We start from the raw sequence: 27422 nt of genomic DNA on the forward strand, positions 1-27422 counted from the left end.
ACAATGATCTTGTTAAATGACTTTGTTTTAATCGATTTCAAATGGGAAGAGCTGTAACGCCTTTGAGTTTGACTTTTATCTACGGAGCACAGGACCAAGGTGCTCTCCTGGAATAAAAGCACAACACAATCTCATATTTATGTGCTATAGGCTGTTATAATGTTACATTATGCAGGATTGTAGTAGCAAACTTAATGTTAAGCAACTTCTGGCATACTGAGATGTGCTGTGTTTAAAGATATATGGGTTGCTTAGGTTAAGTTTTATTTACCTTCGTGTTAGATTAGTGAGTCCATGCGTGCAGTGGGTTGCTGGCTTGATGTTGAGCCCCATGTCAGCACAGAAAGGCACATTGTGTTATTAAAATAAAGAACAACTCTGCAGTTTGATTTAAATTTTTCAAATTTGAGTACATTTGTCTCAGTAGGTTTCTTATCAAATTAAAAAAAACAGGTCATTGCTGTGATTAGTTGTGATTGCAAAAAAAAGTAGGATTTACCTGCTAATACACACATGAATGTAATTATATACACCGTACGATTACAAAATGTGAACATTTGAACAGAAACAAGAAGTTTTGAATCAAAAATAAATAACTTAAGTACATCACTCAAAAAAATGAGTTGGAAAATGTAAAAATTAGACGTTTATGCAGATCCTGCTCTAGCTTGATGTTCAAAATAATCTGATACGATTATGTAAATCCCAAGGTAGAGGGAGGAAGACCAAGGACAAAATAAAAAAATACATTTCTAAATATATTGTCCGATATAATACTTGTAGCAAAAACCATGATGTTCAGATTCCCTGTAAGAAGTGTTAAAAGCATTTTACTTACACCTGGGCCCTTGGCTTAATGCTGGCTCTTTCACTGTGACTGTATAGCTTTCTAGACGTTGAACTGTTTTATCAGGGTGCGGCTCATAATTTACTGTAGGTAATAAATTGTGCAAATACACAGGGACCTCCCATTATTGGACTGTGACTTGGTGAATAGATTTTTTTTAAAGATTGGCAAATGCTCTTTTCTTCTTTTTCTTTTTTTTCATCCATTGTTATTTCATTGACTTATCTTTCACTCTCCCTGACTCATGCCCTTCCCCCAGTCCAGCTCCAAATAACTGAAGTCATTTTCCAGCCATGATCTAGATCCCTGGTGGCCTCTCACTGAGTCATTGATCCACTGCTCCACTGACGGCTTACCACACACCCAACCACTACCAAAAAAAGCTGCAGTAGGAGATCCCTCAAACTGCCTGTTGACCCCCATCCCCCACCCCATCTCAGTATCTACTGCCTGCTCCTTTCTATCCATCCTTACATGCATATATATATATATATATATATCCATCCACCCCTACATTCACCCACGTCAGCCTCCCACGCTCCAGCCCTAACCTCACTAATTAATCAGAGACTTAGGCTGACTAAGTGCTGTCTGAGTACCGGTGCATTTTGATCACCTACTTCTGCAAATGTTTTCTGCATTTCTCATCTAAAACCTGTTGAGGCGACAGCAGGACCAACGTTCACTTGTCACTCATGCGGACTTCGCTGTTGCCCAGGTCTCTAAAACACTGCTCAGGGCTATTTTCTGTCAGAGCTGGATGGTCTTTGATAACCCTGACAGAAATGGCAGGACGAATGCAGGTTTGGGGTGTGTGGCCGGCTTATTAGTACACAACCTGTCTTAATAATGAGCATACCTCGATAACTGTCGCTGATGAGACCTCCTGTGCAGATGGACAAACATGCCACTGCATTGAACGGCCGTCAGATCCACCGTCGCGCTCCTGTTTGTGTTCGCCGCATTTTTCTAGCATGTCATTTTTAAGCATGAATATATATATATATAATTTCCAGAGCTTTATCGACTCTGTGGAGAACGTAACATGCTGCCAGCAATTCATTTTTAAGCCAATATTTTGATGGATGAAAGATTAATACCGAGACTCTACAGCACTGTTTCCCTGGCAACCCCTTTACTCACTTTTATCTAATATCTCTCCTGTTTGTCGACGCGATTTAAAAGCTCTTTTCTCTGCAGCAGATGATGATGGTCAGCAGCACTTTAAAGTGCAGTAATGGCACCCTGGAAGCAATAAAGCAGAAAGTTGGGGTCTTTGCAGCTTTGGTTGGTTATGACACTGACCTCCATGCTGTAGCTACTGACTGAAGGAAAGAGAAGTAGATGTGTACGGGATAATCTCGTTGATTTAAAAGCTTGTTATGCAAAGATAAAATAGAGCCAAAACATGACATGTCTGCTTGCTGCGTTCAGACTCGACTTAACAAAGAGCTCGATTTAGATTGCTGCTAATCAGCCCCAGTTTATTTTTAAATTGATCAAACCGTGGCTTTTGTGCGCCACGGATGACCAGCGAAAAGTGGTCATATTAACGCATGAAATTAATGTTAATTTAAATGCAGTAAGATCACAGCTCCAGGACCTGTTTGTAACGAGGCACAGTTTGAGTGCTTTTCCTCCCTGACTGGACTCTATACACAGTTGTGTGTAATTTCTCCTAATTCTGCTGACCTGCTGTGTTAATTTAAATGAATGAATTGAGGGAAGCAAAGACACCATTTTGCTAATGTTCGGAAATGTGTTATTAATTGCAGGGGACACATTAAGCAGTACGGGAGTCCAAATTATTAATTTAATGGAGTCATTGCTCATTTGTTAACATTAGAAATCTTTAATACCTGCTGGGCGATCTCCATGGGATGAGATGCCAGCCCCCTGAGTTTTTGTTGCTGCTTGCCCCACCCACCTCTTGTTGTTGCATGGGTCTGTATAGTATTTTATCTGATGCAGCTTCTCTTTCTCGTACTCTCCCTCTCTGGGAAAGTGAGCGCTATTGGCCCTGCTCTCCTTCCTGCCTCAGCCAACCAAAAGTAACGCCTACACCTCCATAATGACACACAGATATAATCAGCAGACTTGTATCATTGAACTTCAAAGCTATGCTGTGCTAAATGTTGTGTTTCGCCTGGGTTCATAGCCATACGTAGCAAAGAGGTTCACACCACTTTCCACCACCGTTAACCCTGAAGCCCACGGGCCTTCTAAAGTCCTCCCTGAACAGAGTTCTAACATTACATGATCTTTATATAGCATCATATTAAGATTTATAATATAGTGGTAGTAGATAAAGTCGACCGGCGTATAAATATCCGGCTTCTGGATTTAGTTTTTGCAGTTTTCAGCATAAGCAGCTGATAAACGACCATGTTTTGGTAAGAAAAGAAGAATTGCAGTCTAGAAACTTCTCATCACCCACATAGCAGCAGATTCCATTAAGGAATTTTTAAAAGGCTACCTAGATCAGCCAAGTGTCATTATGTCCTTATATTTCTTGCCAGTAGCCGATTTAATATTCTTTTTGAAATCCTTTTTGTAATAAAAAAAAATATATACTCCATTATTACTGTGGACTGACATTTGGGTCATTCTGCAGCTAAAATCTATGTTGTGTTAGCTTAATAAAAGATATCGAATCTTAGGAGCGCAGACTTATGAATTATTGATTTACTGTGTCTTAGGCTTTACAGGTGGGTTACAGAGACACGGAGCTGTTAAATACAGCAGTCTCATCTGTGACTTGCAGACATCACACTGCAACCTGTGTGCGAAAGATGGGTTATTGTAGATCATTTCTCACCTTGCGAAAGTAATTTGTGGTGTGCTTAAAGTGCTGCAGTTCTTTGTTGTTAGTAAATCAGGGTCTCAATCTTTGTGCAGTATGCATGTCTGTTAACCAGCTTCCGAATGGGCCGAACTGTGTAATAACGGAGTAATAAAACAGCTTCTAAATGACGTGAAGTTGAGATGTTTTCTGCTGTACAGTATGTCCTTTGTTTCCTACCGCCTACAGAAGCTCATGCATTCTGTTCATCCTGGACTCCTACCCCACTCTAATTCAGTGTTGTTACGTAATTTAATTAACAAACCCTGACTATCAGTGGAGAGTGAGTTGCACACTCTGTGCCCCTTCAACACTTGGCAGTCGTCCTCTATGCATACAAGACGCGCAGTGGATCCTTCATCACTAACAGGCTTCCAACTGGGGGATAGTAACAAACCAAAAAATCTGCACTGTCGATAGCAGGTTAATCTCAAATGCAGATATTGCAACTGCAGTGTAGCATTCAAAGCGTGATCTCACGTTGTGCAGCTGGATGCATTTCTGTTTTGTTTTTCTTTTTTAAACATACTGCTGCACTCCACTTTGGTTTTGTGTCTTACCTGGTGCTGGTATTTATGTACCATTTGATCAGATAGTGAGTTTCCACTTGATGCATTACACAGAGATCTTGCTCGCGCTGGCAGCTATTTACCTTGCCTCAGGATAAAGAGCACTGTACCGTCATTCAAAAAGGCAAATGGATCTGGCAAGTAGTCAGTGCTGCTTTGTGCGGGTAAGGAAGCAAAGTTATAGATCGGTATCGCGCTTTAGATCCGACACCGCACCGCCTTTTGCATAATAACGTCTGGCTGTGCAGTCAAATGAACTCTGTTATTCTATACTTTGTATGAACTGACCTTCTGTTGCACTCACAAACAGTTTCCTGAATCTTTGTTCTGACTTGGCTCTCTTTTGTCATGCTGAGATTTCCACTGAGTCTTAAGGGAGGGGAAAATGCCGGTGCTGTGGCTTGTCTGGTGGAAGGGGCCCGGATGGTTTGATGTGGGAAATGACAACCCAAGTCTCGCCCACACTCGGGGAGGGCCGTTGCTGCATCGTGCCATGTCAGCTGTTTCTGTGGGGTTCAGTTTAGCATCGGCTGGTAAGATGCTGTGCTATGCCAAAGTGGTTGTGGACGTGGAATTGGAAGAATTTCTCACAGGTTGCTGGGATTCTTTACCACCAGTCTGCTGCGTCTTTATGGTTTTAATGGATTTTTTTGCTTTTATAAATGGCTGATCGTTGGCCTCCATCCCAGTCCAGCTCAGACTGTGCCAGCTTTATATTTTTTTTGTCCAACAGAGGTAGTAGGTAATGGCTTATGCTGCATGATTTTCTGCATCAGCTAAAATTAAGCCATTTTCTCATGTGCACTGAGTGAAAGTAGCCTTTTCCTCAGAGCATCGTGTGTGCTGCCTCCTGCTTGCTCTGTCCTCCCCTCACCTAACACACACAAAGTACTCCCAGTAGCATGTGAATACATGTGAGAAAGAAAATTGTTTGAAATTGTTCAGTTTGTGTTTGAAAATGACTTTAGTTTGTTTTTTTTATCGTTCAGTTGGTGTCTCTAAGTGGCACAAGTTGGATATCAAATGACTGCATTGTGTGAGCAGCCTCAGCAGTTTTCTGATTTGCAGAAATCGCTCTGAAAGAAGACCGAACGTGATCGTCGTTACGTCTGTTTGCAGGTTTAGCACACACCTTTCACAAAGCTGCCGGGGCCAAAAGGAAATTGATGCGCACCAATTGTAGCGACCTGAGCTGCCGGATCAGTCCAGACTAACGGTCGCACTCCATGTCCTTCATTAAACGGAGTCAGGGGTTGGTGAGCTCTGCAACAGTCTGACTCTCTTTCTCCAATTAAGCTGATCTGTCCAACAGCGTATGACTGCGCACCTCCCGCTGTCTCATTCCTCCAAAAGACTGCCTTAGCGGTGAACTACACCAACCTCACAATTTCCAGCTGTCTATCTTCCCACTGCTTCTCAGCAGTTTATGCTGCACTGCACCCCGTGGTGCCGATTTTCTCAAAATTCACACCTGCATGTCTGCTATGCGGTGTGTAGTTATATCATGATTGCTGCATGCACGAAGGTGGCTGCGGGGGTCGACGATCTAAAGCTGGATGACTTTAAAACCCGAGGTACATGAAATCATACCGTTTGTGTGAACCTGACTGTAGTTTTAAATTTATTTTATACACACTTCAGTCATTTAGAGGTCTATTAGGCTTACAATGAAATGCCTGATGAACGGCTAGCTTGGAAACTATAATACTAATCTGAGACAAATTACCATGGAAAGTGAAGTCGGACTCCAGATTTCTTTTTGCGTTTTATATTTTTTAAATTAAAAATAAAACCTGACTCTCTCTCGCTCTCTCATCCTTTCTTTCTCATGCCAGATTTGAGGCTGCAGTGCAATTTCCCTGTTACATAACAGAAGAGAACAGAGAAATGTTAAAATTAATGAAGGCAAAAGTGAACGGCTAATGGAGACCATTTCTGACTCATACTTGGGTTTCAGGCACATCGCCGCAGGTCAGTTTATGCTCTCACGGCTATAAAGCATTGTAAGAAAAGAAGAATAGATGCACAAGATTATTTGCAACAATCAACAGCTGCTGTCTGGGGAAAGCCCCGATACCGCTGATGAAGGCTGGGTTTGGGAGGAAAAGGATCAGAGAGATTTTTGCCGTGTGGTTCTTTTAGACTTGGAATAGCCAATTACTTCAAATAATGATTATATAATGCAATATCTGACACCATTATTTATTCTTGTTTCTTTTTCATGAAAGAACAATAAATGTTAGATTTTTTTTTTAATGTATTTCTTTATGGAGTTGTTTTTTATTTATTTATTTTTTAGACAATTAAATTTTTTTTTTTTAATACGTTGCTGTGCAAAAGCCTCGAGACCCTCCTCATTTCTGTGTTTAGGTTCCAAGGAGCCAGACTTAATGCTTTTACACACCGGATGCGTTACAAATATTTTTTGTCACCTGTTCATAATGTAATTGTTTTTATTTTACAATTTTTTTCAAATTAATTTTTAAATCAGCTCGATATTTCCAAATAAATAGATCTGACCAATCAGACCGTTGCATTTGGCAAAAAGTGTGCTCATACTAAAAAATGCACACCGCTACTGGATATATAAAGATTTGGAAATAGTAAAATAAAACTGTTTTACTTCACACACAAGTGGGATTTCAAATCGTATCGTTTGTTCCAGTTTCTTTAGCTGAATCTACGAAAAATGTCACAGATAACAATTTGGTTGCCGTAAAATGTTGGGAATCCCAAAAACCTGGGATGTCTCATTTCATGTTTTTGAAAAAACTTGAGGATACTGGACAAGTGGAGGGCAAAAGAAGAAGTGCTGGGCCGTTTTTAAGATGAAAAATGTGCATCAGATGAACAGTGTCTGAAAATCATGTCCTAAAGAAATGGGAGTAACACATTCTTCTTAAGAGTGTGGAACTGATCATTGCAACGTGCCATGTAGTGTTTTGGCAGATGTGGGTGTTACTCTTGTTAATAAGGGAGCTGTTAGAAATTCCACAAGGGGAAAGTTCACAGTGTTTCCATTGTCATGACTGTAGGAAATGGAAGGGTGATGTGTTAAGAGGCTGCTAGCATGCCAGCACCTGCAGCTTTCACACAGCGTATTTTTATTCCAGAATAATGTCTTTGGTGTTTGGATTTTAGAGTGCGTCATGTTCTGTCACTTCGGCGGGAAGTGGGATCACTCACGACATTCACAGTGGCTACACTGTTTGGGGACTATCAGTCTCAAAAATGTCTGTAAATCAACTCACCGGTTGCCATTGTTACTGCATCAGTTACTGGTTATTTTGGGGTGGGGGTCGGGGGTTCTACTTCTTTCACTGACAGGCTTACTATTAATTATTATCTACAGGAACCAAATAACTATTGCAGCTGGTAGGTACAGGGTTTTCCCATGTAGTTTCCTCATAAGCTCAATATGTTTACCGTCAGGTATGTTGTTACACAGATTTCGTACGTCACTCTGCGCATGAATGATTTATGGCTTTGTCCTGCCGCTAACTGTCATTCCTCATAATCAGAGTGTTTTTCTTTTTTCCTGCACAAATGAAAAAAGAAAAATGGCTCTGTTTCCTCTTATGCAGTTCAAATTCAACAGCAGCGCAGTTGTGGCAAACAGCCTGGGGAGTTTACCTGCATTGCCTAATTGGCTAACAGCGTGGGATTAGGGAAATAATTTAAGCACCTTACTTTCTACTCCCATTTGACAGTTGGATTACGTTTAGCCAATTAAAGCACCTAATCCTTATAGTCTGCGGTTCATTCCCCAAAAGTATCCCTCCAACATGAAAGCCAGCTTTGGTCATTCTTTTGTCTTTTTCTGGCTTTAATTTACAGAGTTTGCATAAGAAGTTGTCACATTGGCAGCTATAAGTAAAAGGTTTTTCTGTATTTACCTGAAATCTAAGTTGAAAACGTGTACCTGTGTATGAAATTTGACATCCGAAAGAATTTCAGGGTGTGATGTTTAAATTTTGTAGCACTTTTCAAATAAAAAAACTCTTTTTCGTGCTGCTTCTCAATCATTATCTGAGAGCTAATCATGTCGCAGATTCGTGGCCTAGCTGTCATTTTTAAAAGCTTGCTGCTCAGTTGAAAAATGCCCTCTATCAAGTTCAGAACACTTCACATGAATGTAAACACTCAATTTGTTCAACAACTCAAGGGGCTGTGCTTTCTGCACCATGGAGTCAAAAAGCAGTAAGGCTAGAGTTGCGTAGCAGGTGCTCACACCTGGGGCTCTGGTAAATCACTCTCAGATGGGGGAATCTCTAAATGCCCCTGACACCTGAGCAAAGACATCGTATTGTATTATTCAAGATTTATTTCAAGCATCGTAACTATTTATTTGGCTTAAAGTGACTTTGTGGTATCCACCTCCTTCAGACATTTTGGTTTTACGTGTTTGAATTTACAAAGGAAACTGAATGAGTTGCATTAAAATGTTTGATGTTGGAAAACTTGTGTTATGTCACGCAGATTCTCAAAATAGCATTTATGGGGAAAATAATTGCCAGGTAGGTAGAACAAAGCTTATTTCCGTGTAGCTTGCCAGCATCATAATTATAACTTTCAGATATCAGAAACAGCTTTCAGCTTCACTTTTCTCTTTTTTGGGGGGCTTTTATAGCTCGTGTTTCTAAAAGCAAGTTGGGACGCCTTTAAAAAAGTGAATAAAAATGGAACGCATTGAAATGAGTACAAAGACAGCACATTGAATGTTGTCCTATCATTGCAGGATCCTTTTTTATAAGGAAGGACGTGGACGTGTTTACGGCCGCGGTGCATGACCTCATCCTATAGCAGCCCTCTTAAGTGTTAACTCAAAATAAACAAAACGTTTCCCAATCCTTCGTGTCGGATTTAATCTGCAATAGGTCCGACCTCCTTTGCGGTATTTTCCTGCCATCATACTTTCCAATGCTGGCAGGTCTGTACTGCAAACATGCCAGTTTAGATGGAGCCATGCTGGCATTAAACATGCTGGATGTGCTTTGGTGTGGTCTTGCTGAAATAGGGAAGACCTTCCTTTGTCTGCATATGTTGCTGAAAACCTGTATTTATTGTTAAACGTCGATGATGCCATCACAGATGTGCAAGATATCCATGCTTTGTGAACGAATATGCCCTCATGCCGTCACAAATGCTGGCTTTTGAATTGTGACGATGAACTGTCCATGATTTTTGAAAACAATTTAAAATTCTGATTAATCATACCCCAAAACAGTTTGGCTGTTTACTAGTTAAGAGTTAAAGCTTACTAGTAGTAAACCTTGAAGCTCTGAGCTGAGCCTCCTCCTGTTTCAGGCTAGCTTATAGACCGAAATGACTGGATTTGCATCAGTAGCTGGTGAGGATTGTCTCGTTCCTTGCAGCTACTCTCAGAAAACCCCAGAAACTATTCCAATGGTCGTCAAACCATGTCTTTATTGATCTATACCCAGGTGTCAAAAGTTGTCAATTAGGGGTCCAGGAGAGATCGTCAGATGTTATGAGACGAAAGAGTTAAATGCATGTGTAGTTTTAACATGTATATGTGGATGCGACAAGACCAAACCATATCTAAACATTTAAACCTTCTCTGAATCTTTTCAATTAGAAACAATACTCTTACATTCGCCCTCTCACAGGGTTGTGCCCCTCTGAATTTACTACTATTTTTAAAGTGGCGTTGTGAGTTATCAGAAATTGTACCTCCTGTCTCTTTCACCCTGCTGATTTTACATTTTTACACACATAGCATTGCTGAAAATACCCAGGATGCAACTGTGCAAGTCCAGTAAATTTGTAATTTCCACATAGACCCATTAGAAACTGGAGCTGAGATCCCAAATGTCATCTGTTGCTAAAGCTCACTGTGACACAGATAAAGTGCTGGCCTGATTACCGCTGATGTCACCTTCAGGAAGGATGGATGCTGGAATACACGTACACACCACACATGTATACAACAAACACAGACACTAGCTCAGCAGTATTTTCTTCTGGTTTTGTGGATTAGTCACCTGTAAGCTGTATGTGAAGTCTGACTAAGAGCATGATGTATGTTTTAAACTCTTAGAAGCAGTTCGATTGAGCAAAAGAAAAAAAGCGGGGAGGAAAAAAACTGTAATTTTGTACATTTATTGTAAGTAATATGTTTAGCTTTCATTTAATAAAAGCATTAGGCTACTAACATCGCAATAATATGAAGTCCAGTTTGAAGAGCGTTTTTAATAAAAGAAGACTAGACCTAGACTGCAAATCCCTGTTTTGATTTAAAATGCATGCAAATAGCATTGCAGCTTGCGAGTGCATCAGTAGGATTCCAAATTACTGGGGAACATTGAATTACTCTGAAAAGCTATCCCTCATAAGCCACTAATTATGGAAATTGACAGTTACAGAGATTTGTTGAGGATTTGGATATTGTCTGATTTCCACAGTGGCTGCAAGACTCTGAGGAATAAACCCAATTTTACTCTTTAAAAATAAATAAATAACTGTTGCTGAGAAATAAGTAAATGCTTGTCAGGCTGAAGATGATATCTCTGTTGTTTCAATCGAACACAATAAAAGAGAGCACACTGAAGTATGGAGTTGGTTACACGTCACACATCCGCATACACTGGTGTTTCTGTCCTCGCAGCACAAGCTTTTAATGTTAATAAAATAAAGATGTGTTGGTTCTCTGCCTCGTTTTTAATATACAGTCTCTTTTCTCGTGAATATTGCCAAGTAAACTAGAAAATGTGTGTGTCTGTAATAAATATTGAAAATTGAATGACTCACAGATCATAGCAGCAATCAGGTAAATTGTCTCAGAGGGTGGGCTGGAAGCATGGGAGTGAGCGCAAACTCCCTCTCCTGCAGGGAGTCGATCCCCTGGTACAAAGTACCTTCTAATCAAACAGCTTAAATGCAGTTTTCTCAGTGATGTGGAAATAACTGTGTATTGCTGTAAGCCTTTTGTCAATGAAAAGTGTATTAAAGCACTGTAAACGTGGTATGAAAGTACATCAGTTCTAATGATTTTCTTCTTCTACTTTTTTTTTAAACCCTTGCAGCTGTCCCCTTCCCCCCCAGTCACCGACTGACAGCTAAAGAGGTGTTTGACAGCGATGGGAAGCCCAAAGTGGACGTGCTGAAAGCTCACCTAACCAAGGAGGGCCGTGTGGATGAGGCGGTGGCGCTCAGGCTCATAGGAGAGGGCGCCGCAATCTTGCGTTCAGAGAAGAACCTGCTGGACATTGAGGCTCCTGTGACAGGTCAGGGTTCAAATACTGCATGTGTTACTGCAAACCAGTAATCGACCAATAAAAAGTGAATAATTTTGTTTCACTCCAGAAATAGTAGTCAGAGTAATTATTCAGTAGTCAGCTGATGCATCTAAGATTGTATGCAGTCACCCGCAACTAGCCAGTGCTGCAGCCCTACGACTTTACCAAACTGGACACCAGGGTGTATGTCACTCATTTGTTCTCTACTGCTGCAAAAGTGACAGGAAGTTGTAACCAAGCACAGTGAAAAGTAAGACATGACTGTCACGTAAATAATGCAAAACGACATTGTGCATGTGAAAGTTAACCTGTGGGCAAGGTAGGTTGTGCCAGCACTGAAATGGGTGTGTGCTATGTTGTGTGCAACACATTTCAACATCTTTTGAAACAGCAGATTTACTGAAGAAGGCTCACCAGTTTGTCTTTTGGGTTATAATTTTTAGACAATAATGGAAGATTTGTTGAGCTATTTATTTTTGTCTGCAAAACTTTCAGGATTTATATTCATAGTCTAATGCAAAGATGTCACTGTGCACTTATAGAAATTTAAAAGGGAATCATTGATTAATTGATGATCAGAAATGACGAAACGCAACTGCTTGTCTAGACTCACAAACTACAGCCTTTCCAAGAGGGAACACTTGGGTGGACACCACTCATATACTCTTTATTCCACAAAATCCTGCATATCATGACCTACATTCATTTTTCTTTTTACTTTTTCTCTTGTCTTTTTTAGGCTCCATATATCTAAAATGCAAACCTTAGAACCGGCCCACAACTATAAGAAGAAACAGACTCATTCATCATCATTTACCTTAACAAACAACAGATGATGATTCACTTACAGACACTTCCCAGCATGTTTCGCACTGTGTATTCCAAGTATTCCACCTTCCCAAACAAACGGCAGCTCACAGTAACCTACAATAACTTTGTTTTATTTATTTGCAGGTATAAACAATATACAGATACAAGATTTTAAAATCAAACCGACACAATGGAAGAGAGAGCTGAATGTTTACAGCAGTATAAAACTTAATTTTCCTAATTAACTGAGTCACTGTTTTACCAAGCCACACGCGGGCCATGCCGATAACTAGAGCAGTGTATTTTTAAGAAACACTGCTTCAGTTCATCCAATTTGGCAAAGCTAACGAGCAGTGTTGCATTCAGTTACTAGGCTGAGTCTCAAAGCAATGCAGAGGGACGTTATTGAAAACATCTGCTAACTTTGGAGAGAGGTAGTATGACACATCGATCGTTGTTGTTTTAAAATCGCTTATTAGTCATTGTAGTTTTGAAAAAAATGTCATTTTCATTTCATTTGCTTGGTTTAGCTAACAGCTTTTACATTCAAAGCTGCTAGTAACTGAAGCTTAGCTCATTCACCCCCGTCACACGCTGCTGCGGGAGGTTCGCTGATGCATATGCACAAATCCAGCGCGTCTATTGTCGTCTTTTCTTCCTGGTCAAGTGCCCTGTTCCTCCATTAGACTTTCTGATGAGGCTTCTTTGATGTTGTCGTAATCAGAGGCAGAGACACACTCATAGGATCTATGGCAACCAAACATTTCCTAATGTGAGATCATTCCCACAATATCATCCAGAGAGGCCTGTGTTCATATTTAGCAGGCATGGCACTTACTTAAATTCATAAATGCAAATACCCCCTTTTTTTTTAAAAGCTGTTCATTGTTTTGTCTTAATGGATGTAGACCGTTATGATAACCCTTGCTGTTCGAGAGAGTTGAGGTAAACAAAAAGATGCAAACAGACTGCATGTTTTCCACGTCTGTCTTTGTGTTTGCAGGCACCTGAGAGCTGTAAGGTTAACAGATGTGTTGTTGAACACAGCTAGATTCCTCCAGTTTGAGCTAAAACTAACTAAGTGCATATTCAGCTGTTTGTGAAAATTAAACACAAGTTCATTCTCTGGGCGTCTAAATAGGGGTTAGAGGGTTAGGGGTTAACCCTAACCCATTTTAAATCTGACGCTCTAGGTGTTTAAAAACAAAAAACACAAAATGTGGTGCTGGGACAAATTGGATAACTAGCATGGATAAACCTTATTCGATTTTCTGGCTTAATCTGATCGCAGGGTGGATTCCTGTGTGTAAACATGCTCCAGTGGTGACCTTCCCTGGTCAAGTCGCCTTTTTAAAATCTGGTGCAAGTTAACATGTTTTGGTTTCAGATTTTACAGCACTTCAAATAAGGGATTTGCCAGGAAAGCCTCCTCTCTTTGTTGTGTTACATGGAAACAGTGGACAGCTTCTCCTCCGTGTGCAAGCCACAGATCCCGAGGAGCGGTGCGCGTTCGGTGCACTTGTGTACACGAGTGCAGCGATGAACCGGTTCTTTCCCTCCCACTCAACACCCCTGCCTCAACCCCTCTCCCACTCAGTAGGCTTGGACAAGGATTTCTCTGTTGCGCGTGCTCATGCGCCTGCTGTGTTTCCCTCTCCGTGCGCACTCCTGTTTGCTATAAGCATTTCTTTGTTTTTGCTCCCATTCCCTCTCTGCCTGCCATGTTTTGACTGTCTGTGTCACGGTCAGGAGCTGTTTCTCTCTGCCTCTCTCCGCGTTAGCAGGCCTCCCAATTCCCACATGACACATGGTCAGTGAATTAGTATGTAAATATTTATCATGGATGCAAAGCACCACGACATGTCAGCTACCTCTCTCTCTCATAGTTACTTCCTTGTTGGGCCAGATGGCAGGTGGGGTATTTCATGAAAGGGAGGGGTGTGTGTGTGTGATGAACGGTGCTGGCTTAGTGTACTGAGTACAAGCTGCTCTCATGGCCTTCACACAAGTCACCCATCAATAGAGCTCCTACAGCCACATCACCAGGCAACAGCCAGCTTTTAAACTATTCATACACATTTGCAGTGTGTGAGCTCCACTTTGCGCAGGGGCTCTGTCATGGTTTCCTTGAACAAATGATCTTTTAATTCTTTTTGTTGTGTGTTGATGTAACACTACATAGCTGAGTATAAAATGCTCTAAGTTTCCCTGCATCTTCCTTTAGCTGTTCGTGTTTGATAAGATTAGAAATAAATTCGAGAAATCTGCAAAGCATAGTTGGTCAGGAAATATTAAGACCTTGGTTGTGGAATTTCCTGTATAGAGCTTAAAAAGCCTCCTCCTAGACCCTGGTGAGAGTGGCAGTTTTATGCGCATAATGTGAAGTGTTTGTTCTGTGCAGCATTACAAGGTTGTTGAATATTTCCAATAGGTTCTTATGCAACAGTCTTATAATGAGAAATGCACTTGTATGGACATTAGAGCAAGGTGGATAGCATGTATGGTATTTGTACGTATGGGCCCTGCTTTATTTTGTAATATGTGACAGCCAATGTAAACACGAAAAACAATTCGAAGATATTTTCTTTGTAGATTAGCAATCCTACAAGTTTACTGCAAGCCATGCAGTGCAGTGTTTCCCAGAGAGCTGCATAGTATTTATGGCAGTAGTAGGTATTGGGTGCACTCCAATGCTTTTAAATTGAAAAGAGAATTTATTGTGTAGTCAGTGTAGGCAAGACAGAGAATACATGTGTGTGAATGACAGGAAGGCAGGTGGGAAGGTGAAGTTGGAGGAGTTTAAATATGTGTCAGCTATCCAAAGTAACGAACAGTGCACGAGAGAGGTGAAGAGAGTACAAGGGGTGGAGCGGGTGGAGATGAGTGTCGGGGTAGTGAGACCTGCTATGATGTATGGTTAGGAGATTGTGGCACTGACAAAAAGACGGGAGGCCGAGCAGAGATGAAGCTGCTCATATGTTTATTGCAAATGAGCAACAGAGGGGCAGCTTAGGTTCAGTGGTCTGGAGACAGAGTTAAAGAAGTATGGCTGAGGTTTCAATATGTACTGATATACATATACTGGGCTTTGGTAAGATTCCACCCTCTAAATGGAGGAGGAAAGCAGAAGTTCCTCATCCAGTGAATGCTTGAACTGCAGCTGGTCACAATAGTCCCTGCTTTGCTGTGCAGCTTTGGATCTCGGCATAAAACAGGGATTACTCTGGCCGACTCCAGTTTAGGATAGTGCAGTTGGCATCAGTCTGATCCTGGGAGACCTGAGACAGCTTAATGACATTAAGGACTGCTTCAGTAGCAGCTTAAACAGCCCGCCAGTAGGAAACGCAGTAAAGAAAAGAACTAGTTAATTAGCAGTGACTGAACCTCCACTAATTCATCCACTAAAGACGTAAATTACAAAGCCAGTGGTATACATCACCTGCCCATGTAGAATATATGTGTGGGAAACCATGCTGTGCATTTCATTGTAAGATCTACTCAATCATAGGCTGGAATTCCTCGATGTCCTCCTCAGCTCAATCCTGATAGCCGCTTGAAGAAACATTGTATAAACAAGGGTCCTTCTGACACGGGTCAGCTGTAATTTATTTTTGAATGTGTTTTGATTAGGACATTTATTTCCATCGTGGTGAGACCATTACAAAGGTCACCCCAAAGCCTGCTCTGTCATCCAGTGGGGATGACTGTTTTGGAGCCACAGTTTTGTCTGATCTTTTGGGGCTAATCCGATCATGGAAAGGTGTTTTGTTTTTTCCCCTATGTGAAGTAAATTAATATTGACATTTTCAGGGTTTGGTTTTTTTCTTTCTTTGATTTCTGAGGTCATCATTGATAATATTTGTCAATACTGTCAAGAAAAAATCCATTATTAGCAAATCTCCATGGATATGGATGTGAAGGGTTATGTTTTTTAATAGTTGGGAACTATTTGTATTATATCCAGACAAAATGAATCTAAATCTGACTGAAATATATATAATATGTTCAATATTTAGTTTTGCTGCTTTACTTTAATGGCAGCTTTCACAATATTGCATTCAAATTGATGTTTAGAACAGATTGCGTTTTTCATAAATGCGGGCTAAAACCGGGGGTATTGTTATCATCCAATCTCAATCAAAACACGATCTGACACAGTCTGTATCACAGTGGATTTCACTCGCTCAATGAGCGCGCCCTTTGGAGTGGCTTGTGTAGGTTCTGAAGCCAGGTTGTGTAATGCCCGCCACCCACTCAATAACTGCTGCCCGCTGATATGCTGCTACTCAGGGAGATCACTTTAGCACACAAGCAGTAGATGGCCAGAACGAATTGTTTCTCACTCCAGATAATGTACTCCCACCTGCTCTTCTTATGTGGGCTGTGGTTCTCACCTCTTTTTTGTGTGTTGTATGACAAGAGGGAGGGAGGCAAAGCACGTCTGTAGGTGTACTGGAACAGAGTGATGGGTGGATTGTGTGTTTGCTGCGATAAAGCAGAGCCCTGAGCTGGAGGAGTGAGCTGCTGTAGTGTTACCGTTTGATTTGCTCTGACCAGTGGCGTCCGGGGTTGCACACATGAGACAGCCGCAGTTCACAGTGACCGTCACATCGGGTCTTTTTGGCCACCGATTGAACTCTTAACATCACCGCATCGCCCCGCTGTTTTCTTCAGCAGCAAGCGATAGCTTTCCAAAAGGTCAGCTGGAGTCCTCCCACACACGGTGTGTTTTCCATTAGCTTCAGGTGAAATCGCTGTCTCTGGCTCCCTAAATGGACTTCTAAAAACATATTGTATATTAATTTTCCTGTGAAAACTGGGAACGCTTAATTTTGATAGTAATTACACTCGTGGTGGTCATCCATTCAGGCAATATCGTATTCTCAGGAGCACAGTTTATTGTGAATATTAGAACGTTTAGTCTACTGATGAGATGGTTACTTATGTTGTGCCATCAGCCTGTGTGGTTTTATACAATAGCTGCATTGGATTGCTGCCTCTGGTGATGCTCGTAGAGGTCCTCTATCAGGTCAGGAGCAGCTTAGGTTAGCCTTTTTATTTTCTTGAGAGATATTGACTGCCATTGTTTGGAGGATTTACTGTCTTGGGGGTGTTTCTATAGTGATAACCAGCCTATGAAGCTATGAATCACTAGGATTTCAGAGTTGTGTTGACCTTTTTCGAAATATATTAATTTCTTGTTGTGTAAAAATTCCATTAACACCTAATGCATATGCTGCAGTTTGAATATTTCAAGTCAAGAGTTAAGTCTGCATAAAACTGTCGAAGAATTCAGTAGTCATGTAGGTTTTAAAAGGTCAACATTTTTTATTTTCCGTCATTTATTTTTTTTCAATTTTACATAATGAGTTCATGCTTGTGACTTGGCTTTGCATATACACAAACCTGATATTCAGTTTAATTTTTAATACAGTGTCAAATCACAACAACAGTCACCTCAAGATGCTTTCTATTGTAAGGTCGATCCTACAATAACACATACAGAGAAAAACCCAACAATCATATGACCCCCTATGAGCAAGCACTTTGGCAACAGTGGGAAGGAAAAACTCCCTTTTAACAGGAAGAAACCTCCAGCAGAACCAGGCTCAGGGCGGGCCAGCCTGATATGACCATCCATAATCAGATATCCCAACTGCAGTTTGTAAAGCTTCTGTTTACAATTGAGAAGGCAGTCAAAAGAAATTTGGTGAGCTGAGGGGCTGCACCAACAAGAATGTTGTTCATGCAAAGCTACTCTAGTAGAGCCTAAGAATAAAAGTGAGGCGATGGAAATGAGAATTATGAGTTTCATTTAATTATCTTATTTTGGGGCATAAGACAAATATGTGTAGCTCTAATGAAAACAACTAAGGAATCAACATGTGGGCATTTTAAAACATCAAAGAAAACAATTTGGATTGTAATTTTAGTCAAATCAATAAACTTTTAACAATGATTTAACAATGATACATCGTTGTCAGGATGAATCAATACATTCTCTGTTGGTGAGGAAAAAAATTAAACCTTTCTAACGATGATGGTGTGATTAGAAGTGCTGCATCATGATCATCTATCATATCTGATAGACAAAATATAATTTATGTATCCCAAAGTTTGGAATTTCTGAAAAGTTGGGATCAGGTGGGAACTTGGTGGCATTAAAGCACCAACAGACTGCAATGAAGTATTTTTCTCTGAGTACATACAATTTAAAAAAATTGGTGTCAATAAATAAGTTTTGTGCAACTAATATTTAATAAAGCTCCTTTTGAGTGTTTTTGTTTCAATAAATCACTTTCACAGGAACTTTACAACAATTGAAAACAGACCAGCGCTCCTTTGAAGTATACTTAGCTTGATTGCAAGAGAGAGTGAGGACGTCCTTAGAAATGGGACTACAACTACAAGGCTCCTTTTAAGTTGGTCCCCGCTGTGGATTTAAACAGTTACTCTGCGTGGGTTTAATAAAAGACAAATGGTAAAGTAGAGGTTTACGATACAGTCACGCAGAGCTGATTCTCAGAGCTGTCTCACGAGGCTCGTAACCTGAGATAATTGCTCTCCAACGCTGTCCTCCAGCTTCCACTAATTGGGTATCTCTGTGAAAGAGTTTTTCACTGGCTCTTATTGTGTTTCTTGCTCCTAGATACAGTTCATAAAGCAACGGCCTCGCAAAAAGAAAGTCTGTGTCCTTTTCAAATTAGATTTAAATCTATTCACCCTGTGGTTAATTATTCAATTAGCCGATTACTTGAAGAATAGATGAATTGAGGTGCGCTGGCTACGAATGCCATGCTTATCATCACAGTTACTATGATGGTGTTCAGTGGATACTGGTAATTGGTATCTTTGGTGTTATTTGTGTGTTGCATTTTGCAGGTGAATAAACTTTTGTAATATGTTCACTGAACTGGAAAGGCTTTAAGTTTATTAAAAAAAAAAAAAAAAAGAGGAAAAACTTATTAATTATTCTTTTGAACACTAGCTGTGAATTTAATTAAAAAACTTATCTGACTGTATTTGTTGAAATCTGAGGCCCTAATAACACATTTGTCCACGAACATCTCCACCAATATATATGGAACTATTTAATAGGTGTTATCACACAGTGTGTAAAAGACCCGCACAGTGACGTCACGCTAAACACCGTTTAAAAAGAAGATTTCAACCCCTTGAAACGAGCTGAGGAGACTGTGACTGTTTCTTGTATCAGGCTGTAAACTTGTTTATTTTTGTTGGTCATTTTAACATGGGAGTCTGCAAAGATTAAATCGCCTTTCAACCATAGACTGTATAAAACACTGGCGTAGCTCCCAGATTGGAACAATTAAGCCAATGTTGAATTGCCTTAAACCAGCAGTCTGTGTAAAGACCGAGTACTGTGATTGCAAAAAGACATCTAGTCCTCTAGAAGTCTGTGGGAAAGCATCTTTTTGCATCGACCTCACTTTCTGACCAAACTGTTTCCTAAGTCGTTTCACATAGAAAGAAACAAGTACTCTGCCTCAAGTGGCCGCTAGGGGAACTGCAGTTTTTGCCACTTGGCATAATGGAGCTTCACATTTTAAATGTGTTTTAATCACATTTTTGTTTCTGTGCAGAAATGATCCAAAAGTTAACCAACTCTTGAATCGATCTTTATGGTATCTACAAAATTGAGCAGAGGCTTTTCAATCACATTATCTGACATCCCTCAATGTTGTCTAAGCAGCTAATCTCCTGTTGCTTCTGTTCATCCTGTATCCTCGGGGAGTGAAAAGAGTATTGGATCACAGTGATAAGAAACTAATTCAGACTGAATCGGTGTGCTGGCTCATTCCTGACACAGATGTCATCCAAGAAGCCAAACCTGACGGTCGGTTTATCTCATACCTGCTGTGCTTGTTGTAAAATAACAAATCTATATGATTATAGTTTAAAGTTACGAGATAAAGTCATTGATTACTAATAAAATGTGGTATGATGTTCATCAAAGCTACAAGCTACCTCTGCTGGCACCCTGTGGCATCTGGCGCTGAATTTAATGGTGAGTGATCCTTTGGGTTGTGTGGTTTACAAGGTTTCTAAAGAAGTTTCTCGAGAATGAATCCACAGTGCTCGAAAACTATGCCTCTATCAACCAGTCAGGTTGCGTTTTACAAGCTTTCCTGCCCAGACTTATCATGAGTGTTATGGTCCTGAAACTGAGACCAAAATATGGAGTTTCATATCACACTTGAGCTGTTCCATTTCACAACAACTTTTGAGATAGTGCCTCTTATCATTTGTGTGGACACCATATGTATAAAGAATGTAACTATATGCTGCTGACAATCATGTCGTCACATTGCCTGTGCTAAAAAGCCATGTGGGGCTGTGTTGGTTAAATCATGCTTTAAAGCATAAACTGGAAACGCACCAGAATGAGGTTTGTTTTTGTTGATGATCCAGTAAATGTTATTGTGACATCTGTTTGTTTTTTGTCCTCATTTCTTTCATAGGTTCATTATTTTAAGAGGTAGGATGACTAAGTGTGGGTAAAGTATTAACCAGATCTATGATTTGAAGAATAAGTGCACTCCCTAATATATGTAGTAAAGATGAGTATGTGAGCACCAAAGATTTACGTCACCATTTCAGTGTCTGACAAATGTTGAAATGCGTCCCATCTCCCCCTCTGTTCCCATGTTGTGTTGTTGATTAATGGACTGAATAGTTTTAGCAGAACATTAAGATGTCAAATGAAGTTCCCCTTTGACCTTTACGTATAAAATCACGCTCCTTCTAGGAAGTCTTGCTACTCTGTATCTTGGTAACGCCCCCCGGAGGTTATTTTGGGCAGTTATTTATTCCACTACACAACCACTTGCGTCAGTCCAGCAATACCATTGGCTGAGTATGTTTCCCTGCTTGGCTGTCTTAAAGAAGACAATGGCTCAGGAGAGGTGGGTGATTCAGCAATGCCCATGATCCAGAGTACACAAAATGGAGGAAAAAAAAGATTGTAAAGTCCAAACGCTGATCTTAACCCAAACTGTATGTAACTACAGGGGTCCAACAAAGAATGGCCACGCATCATACTGATGTCTTCGGAAATTTATTTCTCTCTCTCTCTCTCACTCTTATTGTCTTCAGACACCGTGAAAACTGAAGAAACACAAAGTATACAACATAAATGTTTTGAGCTTTTCAGTCTCTCATATCAGTGTCCATAAACAGTCTTGTGCAAGCAGAACAGAAAAATGCACAATAATGGATATCACAAAAATGTCCTCTCATTACCAGTGTAGAACACGTATGCAACATTATACAAACAATATACATGAAACCATACCGTGTGCGCCTCTTGGACCACATGCAGAATAACATTAACGCTGAGGCTGTAGATGCATCTGTAGCCACGTATCCATGCTAGCTCCACAATGCCGTGATTGTGCTCTCAACCAAACTCTGGTCATGTGACAATTACAAATATTACCTCATACAAACTTTACAGCACTTTACATATTTAACAAACCCATATTTTGTAATCACATATTTTAGACATGTTTTTTAATTAATGTTACACTTTTAACATCTTATCTTGTAAATAAAAGAACTAAATTAAGCATGAATCTATCACAGAAACATGAAATAACCAACTTTATTTTAACTGTCTCAGGGACAGTTACACTGTAAACCTCTGGCATGTCCACCTAAAATTATGATGATCTGAAACAGGTTTTGAAGTGGTCTCAAAAGCGGATACAGGAAGGGTTTGATGGATTGTTGCAGGATTACTAAATTAAAGAGTCCAGTCTTTGTGTGGTCTGATCCAGAAATCCTGGTTAATCCAAAAGCTCATAACTTTTTTGTAAGTGATAGAGTGACCAGATAGCACCGAAGCCACGTACTTTGTAATTGTCTTTTAATATTTGTCATGACAAAGCCAGGTTTTTAGTCGCATCAACAGGGGAAACTTAGAAATGAACACAGCTGGAAGCTTTGTGGTGGTTTAAGTTCAGTCAAATGCTAGTTTATTTGTTCAAATTAAGTCTCACAAGCCAGCTGAAACACCTGAAGGTTATAAAGAGATTGAAAGAGGATGGGATGGAAAAGCAAGGCGTGGAAAGGGACACTCAGTTCTTGTGATTCCAAAGTATTACAGCATGTTAGAAGGAAGATGGCAGATGCACTGTTAACAATTTTTGCAGGCTTTGATTAAAAATCTCTTTTTAGGAAAAGCTTGTTTGGATTATTTCTTATTTACCTTACTTTGTGCAATGGGATAAACGCTATGTGCAGAGTTATTAGGCAAGTCATAATTCCCATGATTCACTTTATTGTGTAATACTCTCAATCCAAACTCAAAGTTTAACAATATGAAAGTGAGTTTTGTTATCTTTAGGAGGACTATAATTATGCATATTATCTGGACATAATAAATTACAGAGAAGATTTTTTTCCAAACTCTCATCCTTATTCTCAATTTTATACAGCGTGTGTATATAAAACCGATGACGTGGTATGTTGGTTTCTTGAACCATTTGGAAGCAGCTCGGCCTCCGAAATGTGTCCAAAGATCCTCATTTGGTCATTTTTGAGGCTTCTGCTGGCCAAACAGTGGGCTGCTTGAAAAACGAAAGGGAGAAAAATCTAAATGTGACCATTTTCATCACTGTGGACATGTTGTCAGCAGTAGTTTCTCCCTGTTCATTTTCCACAACACCTCTGAAATGTTCTTGGCCCATCAGCCTGTAAACAGTTGCCATGTTTCAGTAGTCTTTACCTTGGCATTTTGGCATTTAGTAGAGCTGAGGGACAACCAACAGAGTCAACAAAGTGCTCTGCAAAGCTGGTAATGGTGTGGGTGTGGAGCCCGACTCTCTGACAGCGGTTTCAGAAAGGATGCAATCCAAGTTGCAGTCAATACTGAACAACCGTTCACGCCCTCTCCATCGTCCACTACATCTTGTGCTGATCAGCCACAGGAGCGTGTTCAGCAAAACACTCATTCTCACACGATGCACCGCAAAACACCACTTGTAATGCCTTGTTTGTATTGTGTGTGTGTAACTTTTCACACTAAGAACTTTAGTTTTACTTCTTCTTTTTTACATAGTTTACATTTTTATCGTTCATATTTTCTTTTTTCTGACCTTTTTCCAGTTTGCGGAGACATCCACGGGCAGTTCTTTGACCTGATGAAGCTGTTTGAAGTAGGAGGCTCACCAGCATCCACGCGCTACCTTTTCCTGGGGGACTACGTTGACAGAGGGTATTTCAGTATTGAAGTGAGTCTGTATATTTGTTTTTGTCCTCACCAGGGCCTAATCAAGTGTGACACACGCCATGTGTTCGGCTGAAGCTGTGTTTATTAATAGCTTTCTCTCAGCGTAGATCAAATCAGGCTGCAGATATTGTAGTGGTAATAGGCTTTTGTAATAATTTCAAATGTGCCTTGGAAAGCAAATGTCAGAGTGAGGCTTGGAGTTATATATATATAGAGAGAGAGAGATATTTTAAAATAAAGCAATATACAGATATTTAATCTGGGAATTTGCCTATATGTGTATATGGCCTGAAATATTATTCTTTTATTAATAAAAGAATAATGTGTTGGCGTGTGCCATGAGCACAAAATGCAGAACTACTTTTATTGTACCACTCTGTAAAAGTGACACGATGTGACTCGATGGTTTTATGCTTCCAGCCTCTTAGAAATATGACAAGCTAACAGTTTCCTGCTTTCTTTTGTTCTGCTTTGTTTCAGTGTGTGCTGTACTTGTGGGCCTTGAAGATCCTTTACCCCAAAACACTGTTTTTGCTGCGTGGGAATCACGAATGTCGACATTTAACAGAGTATTTCACATTTAAGCAGGAATGTAAGTAACGCTTGTGCACTTAATGTTTAACCTTTTGATATAAAGCGAGTTAGCCTCTGAAGCTCTGCACGGGGAGGGAGCAAATTGAGTTATCCTTGCTAAAAAGCTGTTTATTATGTGTGCAGTTCAGCCACTGACCTCAAATGTTCACTTAAAAGCACACTCTGGCCTGTTACAGGATTCAGCCTTTATATTTGTACATGTCAAAACTGTTTCTGTTGGACTCGGACGAGATGGGGGGGGAAAGCCCAACGAAACCCAACAAAAGGGAAGTTTTTGGAACTGCGGAGAGCCTTTCCGTCCGAGGCCAGTGAACTTCCCTGATGTATGAGAGCGCCGTTGTTTGACTTGGCATCCTCTGTTCTCCCTGCCCCGTTTCTCCCCATGACAGGTAGAATTAAGTATTCAGAGAGGGTGTATGACGCATGTATGGACGCCTTCGACTGCCTTCCCCTGGCTGCACTTATGAACCAGCAGTTCCTGTGTGTACACGGAGGACTATCTCCAGAAATCACAAATCTCGATGACATCAGGAAAGTATGTGTCCGATTTTTTTTTTTTTTTTTTTTTTTTTTTTTCCCCCCTTAATTTTAATAAAGCTACAGTCATGTGTTTTAGCATGCCATAACAACATTGCTTGCAATGAGTGAAGTTATTCCTCCGGATCTGTGTGCAGACGTGGACACGGTGGATTGTAAGCAGCAGTCTGGTCCTACCTCTGATTAAAAAATGTTGACGAGTCAGATCCAGCTTTCAGACTAATTCAATAATTCTAAATGGATTTTGTGGCTGCAATTAGAGGGCATGCATAATAGAATTTTCTCTATTGAAGTGTCCATCATGCTACCCATCCAGTAATCCACAAGCTTTTGTTGGAGAAAGAGCTACTCTTGCCTGAAAGCAAAGCCATTTATGTTCAGCGCTCGTAAAGAACGGCTGCCAGTTTTTGCAAGTTTTTTCAGGCCTTTCCTTGAAAGATCCTTCCATGTCCTGAAAGACAAGTGGTGTCTTTTGACACGTCACCCATATTGTGTTACCTCGAATGCGATTTAAAATCCCTTCAGCAGACATGTTACTTAATTATGATCATAGCTGTAGTCGCCAGCTCGGCTATCGCAGAAGAAGCAATTTCTCCGCAGCAGTGTGAAGACTCCGTGTGTCATATTTCCATTCGAACAGACTGACGGGAGTCTTGACTTTTTCCCTTCCACAGCTAGACAGATTCAAAGAGCCCCCTGCATACGGTCCAATGTGTGATCTGCTGTGGTCCGACCCCCTGGAGGATTTTGGGAACGAGAAGAGCCAGGAGCACTTCACGCACAACACAGTGCGAGGCTGTTCCTATTTCTACAGGTGAGTGTGTTCTGCGTTGATTCACAGTCATGTGATTTATTTATTTATTTGTTTTTAAGACATTTGTGTGTGTGTGTGTTTGTTTTCTTTTTGAATTCCAAGTAGTTGTCAGAAGGAAAGCAGCTTTAGTTTAGAGTTACATTCATCTGCAAGCCAACATTGTTTTTGTTGGAATCGGAATTAAAAACAAGATGTTGTTGCCGGTATTTTAGAAACTTTCGGTGCTCTTATTCCGCTTAGTAAAACTAAATAACCTGATTAGTTTTACTTTGTGTTTTTTTTTTTTCTCTAAACAAAATATTTGAACTTGGAGGGGTGAAGGAGGGGGAAAAGAGTTAATAACTTCTCTCCTCCCATCCCACAATGCTCACGCCTCTGCAGCATCTCAGCTGTGAGACGGTTGTTAGAGCGCGCTGTGCAATTGAGAAATCACAAAGACTCCTCCCTAGACTGTCGCCAGTATTTATGTAACCCACATTACCTTCAATTGAGCTGAGTAACTGAACAAACTGAGGAAATGCTCGGAGCGAGCGGCTCGCGCTGTCACAAAATGTAATGAACTGGCACATTACCACGAGGCACAGTCCCGCTTCTAAATGCGCTCGGCACTCCCTCCACTCATTACGGCCTGAGTGATGCTTGCTTCGCCCTGGCGTGCCTCTGGCGAGCAGCAGAAGTCGTTGGAGATGTCCCCAGGCTCCTAATAAGCATTTTCTCATTTTCTTTTTTTCCCCCCAGGTGTTTCATAACTACTTACTTAATAGTATTTTAATGCCCATGATGCTCAGAGAACGACTGAGTCTCGATATTGCAGATCAACAAGTGGTTCTGCGTTAAAAGAATATTTTGCCCACGCGTGTAGTCACCAAAAATGTAAGCTCTGTGGCCTTTTTGCCTCATCGACAGATCCGATCACATGTTTGTGTTGTATCAGCATCCCAGTTAACCTTCTGCCACTTCGCTCAGAATTCCTCTGGAGTCTTTCTTTCATCGTTGTCCCCTCGACTCCATCTGCCCAGGGGATTGCTGCTAATTGGCATCACATTGAGTTTCAGGATTTATGAGACGGTTTTAGCCAGACCAGGAGAGAGCCATTCCTCAATACTCCTCCCCAAACCTATCGGCTTCTTTACCCCCCCACACCATCGCCACAGGCACGCTCGTAACACTTTTACAAACGGTATTCAGGCGTGAAATTGCACATGTTTGAGATACGGCTGCTTTTTACAAACGCCTCCACTCGGTAGTGTGTATGAATAAGCCTACAGTGGATGTTTAAAAAAGCAAAAAACATCTGTAATCAGTTCATATAAACAACTTTAAAGCTTTAATTTTAACCTAGCGAACGAGTTCCTCTTGGATCGCACATGCCGAAGTAATTTCTTGTACATCTCTTCTTGTTGTCCAAGGAGCACATTAACATCTGTGCCCCGTTGTTGGACAGATGGGAGACGATCTAATCTCAGAACGCAAGCTGCCAAAAGACAAATTAGGCCAAAATGTGTCTCGACTACCAAACAGCAGCATATGGCACGTATCTACATCTGCTGGAGGAAATCAAGTGAGAAATCAAACATTTATTTCTAATTTCTCGTCCCTTGTAAAGAAAAACAAACTCATTGCGTCGTTAATTCCTTCATGGCATCTGCTCTCTCCTTTCACATGACTCCCAGCAGAACGCACGGGTTCTTGTGTCTACATGCGCCGCGATTGTTGATAGATTTCTCCTAATGCCTTCACTTTTAATAATTAATCTCTGCAGCGAGCGTGGAGCAAGACATCCAAAAAAACAGCCAGTCAGATTAAAGCTTGCTTGTATAAATTTGCTTGATAATGACCGTGTCCCAGAAGGACTGTACAATAGGAAATGCAAATGTAAAGCTGCAAAACGCTTCT

General features: G+C 40.6%; 1 protein-coding gene across 4 annotated transcripts in view; it reads left to right on the forward strand.

The window, feature by feature from the left end:
* LOC146715075 (protein phosphatase 3 catalytic subunit alpha) overlaps window positions 1-27422 on the forward strand; it is a 66724-nt gene that overhangs the window by 14717 nt on the left and 24585 nt on the right. For all 4 annotated transcript variants that reach the window (XM_085451494.1, XM_085451496.1, XM_085451495.1 and 1 more), the window contains exons 2-6: window positions 11305-11505; window positions 23458-23582; window positions 24062-24173; window positions 24565-24710; window positions 25387-25526. In XM_085451494.1, the coding sequence (XP_085307620.1) occupies window positions 11305-11505; window positions 23458-23582; window positions 24062-24173; window positions 24565-24710; window positions 25387-25526 (724 nt within the window). The remainder of the gene's footprint in view (window positions 1-11304; window positions 11506-23457; window positions 23583-24061; window positions 24174-24564; window positions 24711-25386; window positions 25527-27422) is intronic.

This window comes from Copadichromis virginalis, linkage group LG3, assembly GCF_057382275.1.
Source record: "Copadichromis virginalis isolate Kocher_CV1m ecotype Utaka linkage group LG3, C_Virginalis_male_GT1.1, whole genome shotgun sequence".
NCBI classification, from domain to species: Eukaryota; Metazoa; Chordata; class Actinopteri; order Cichliformes; family Cichlidae; genus Copadichromis; species Copadichromis virginalis.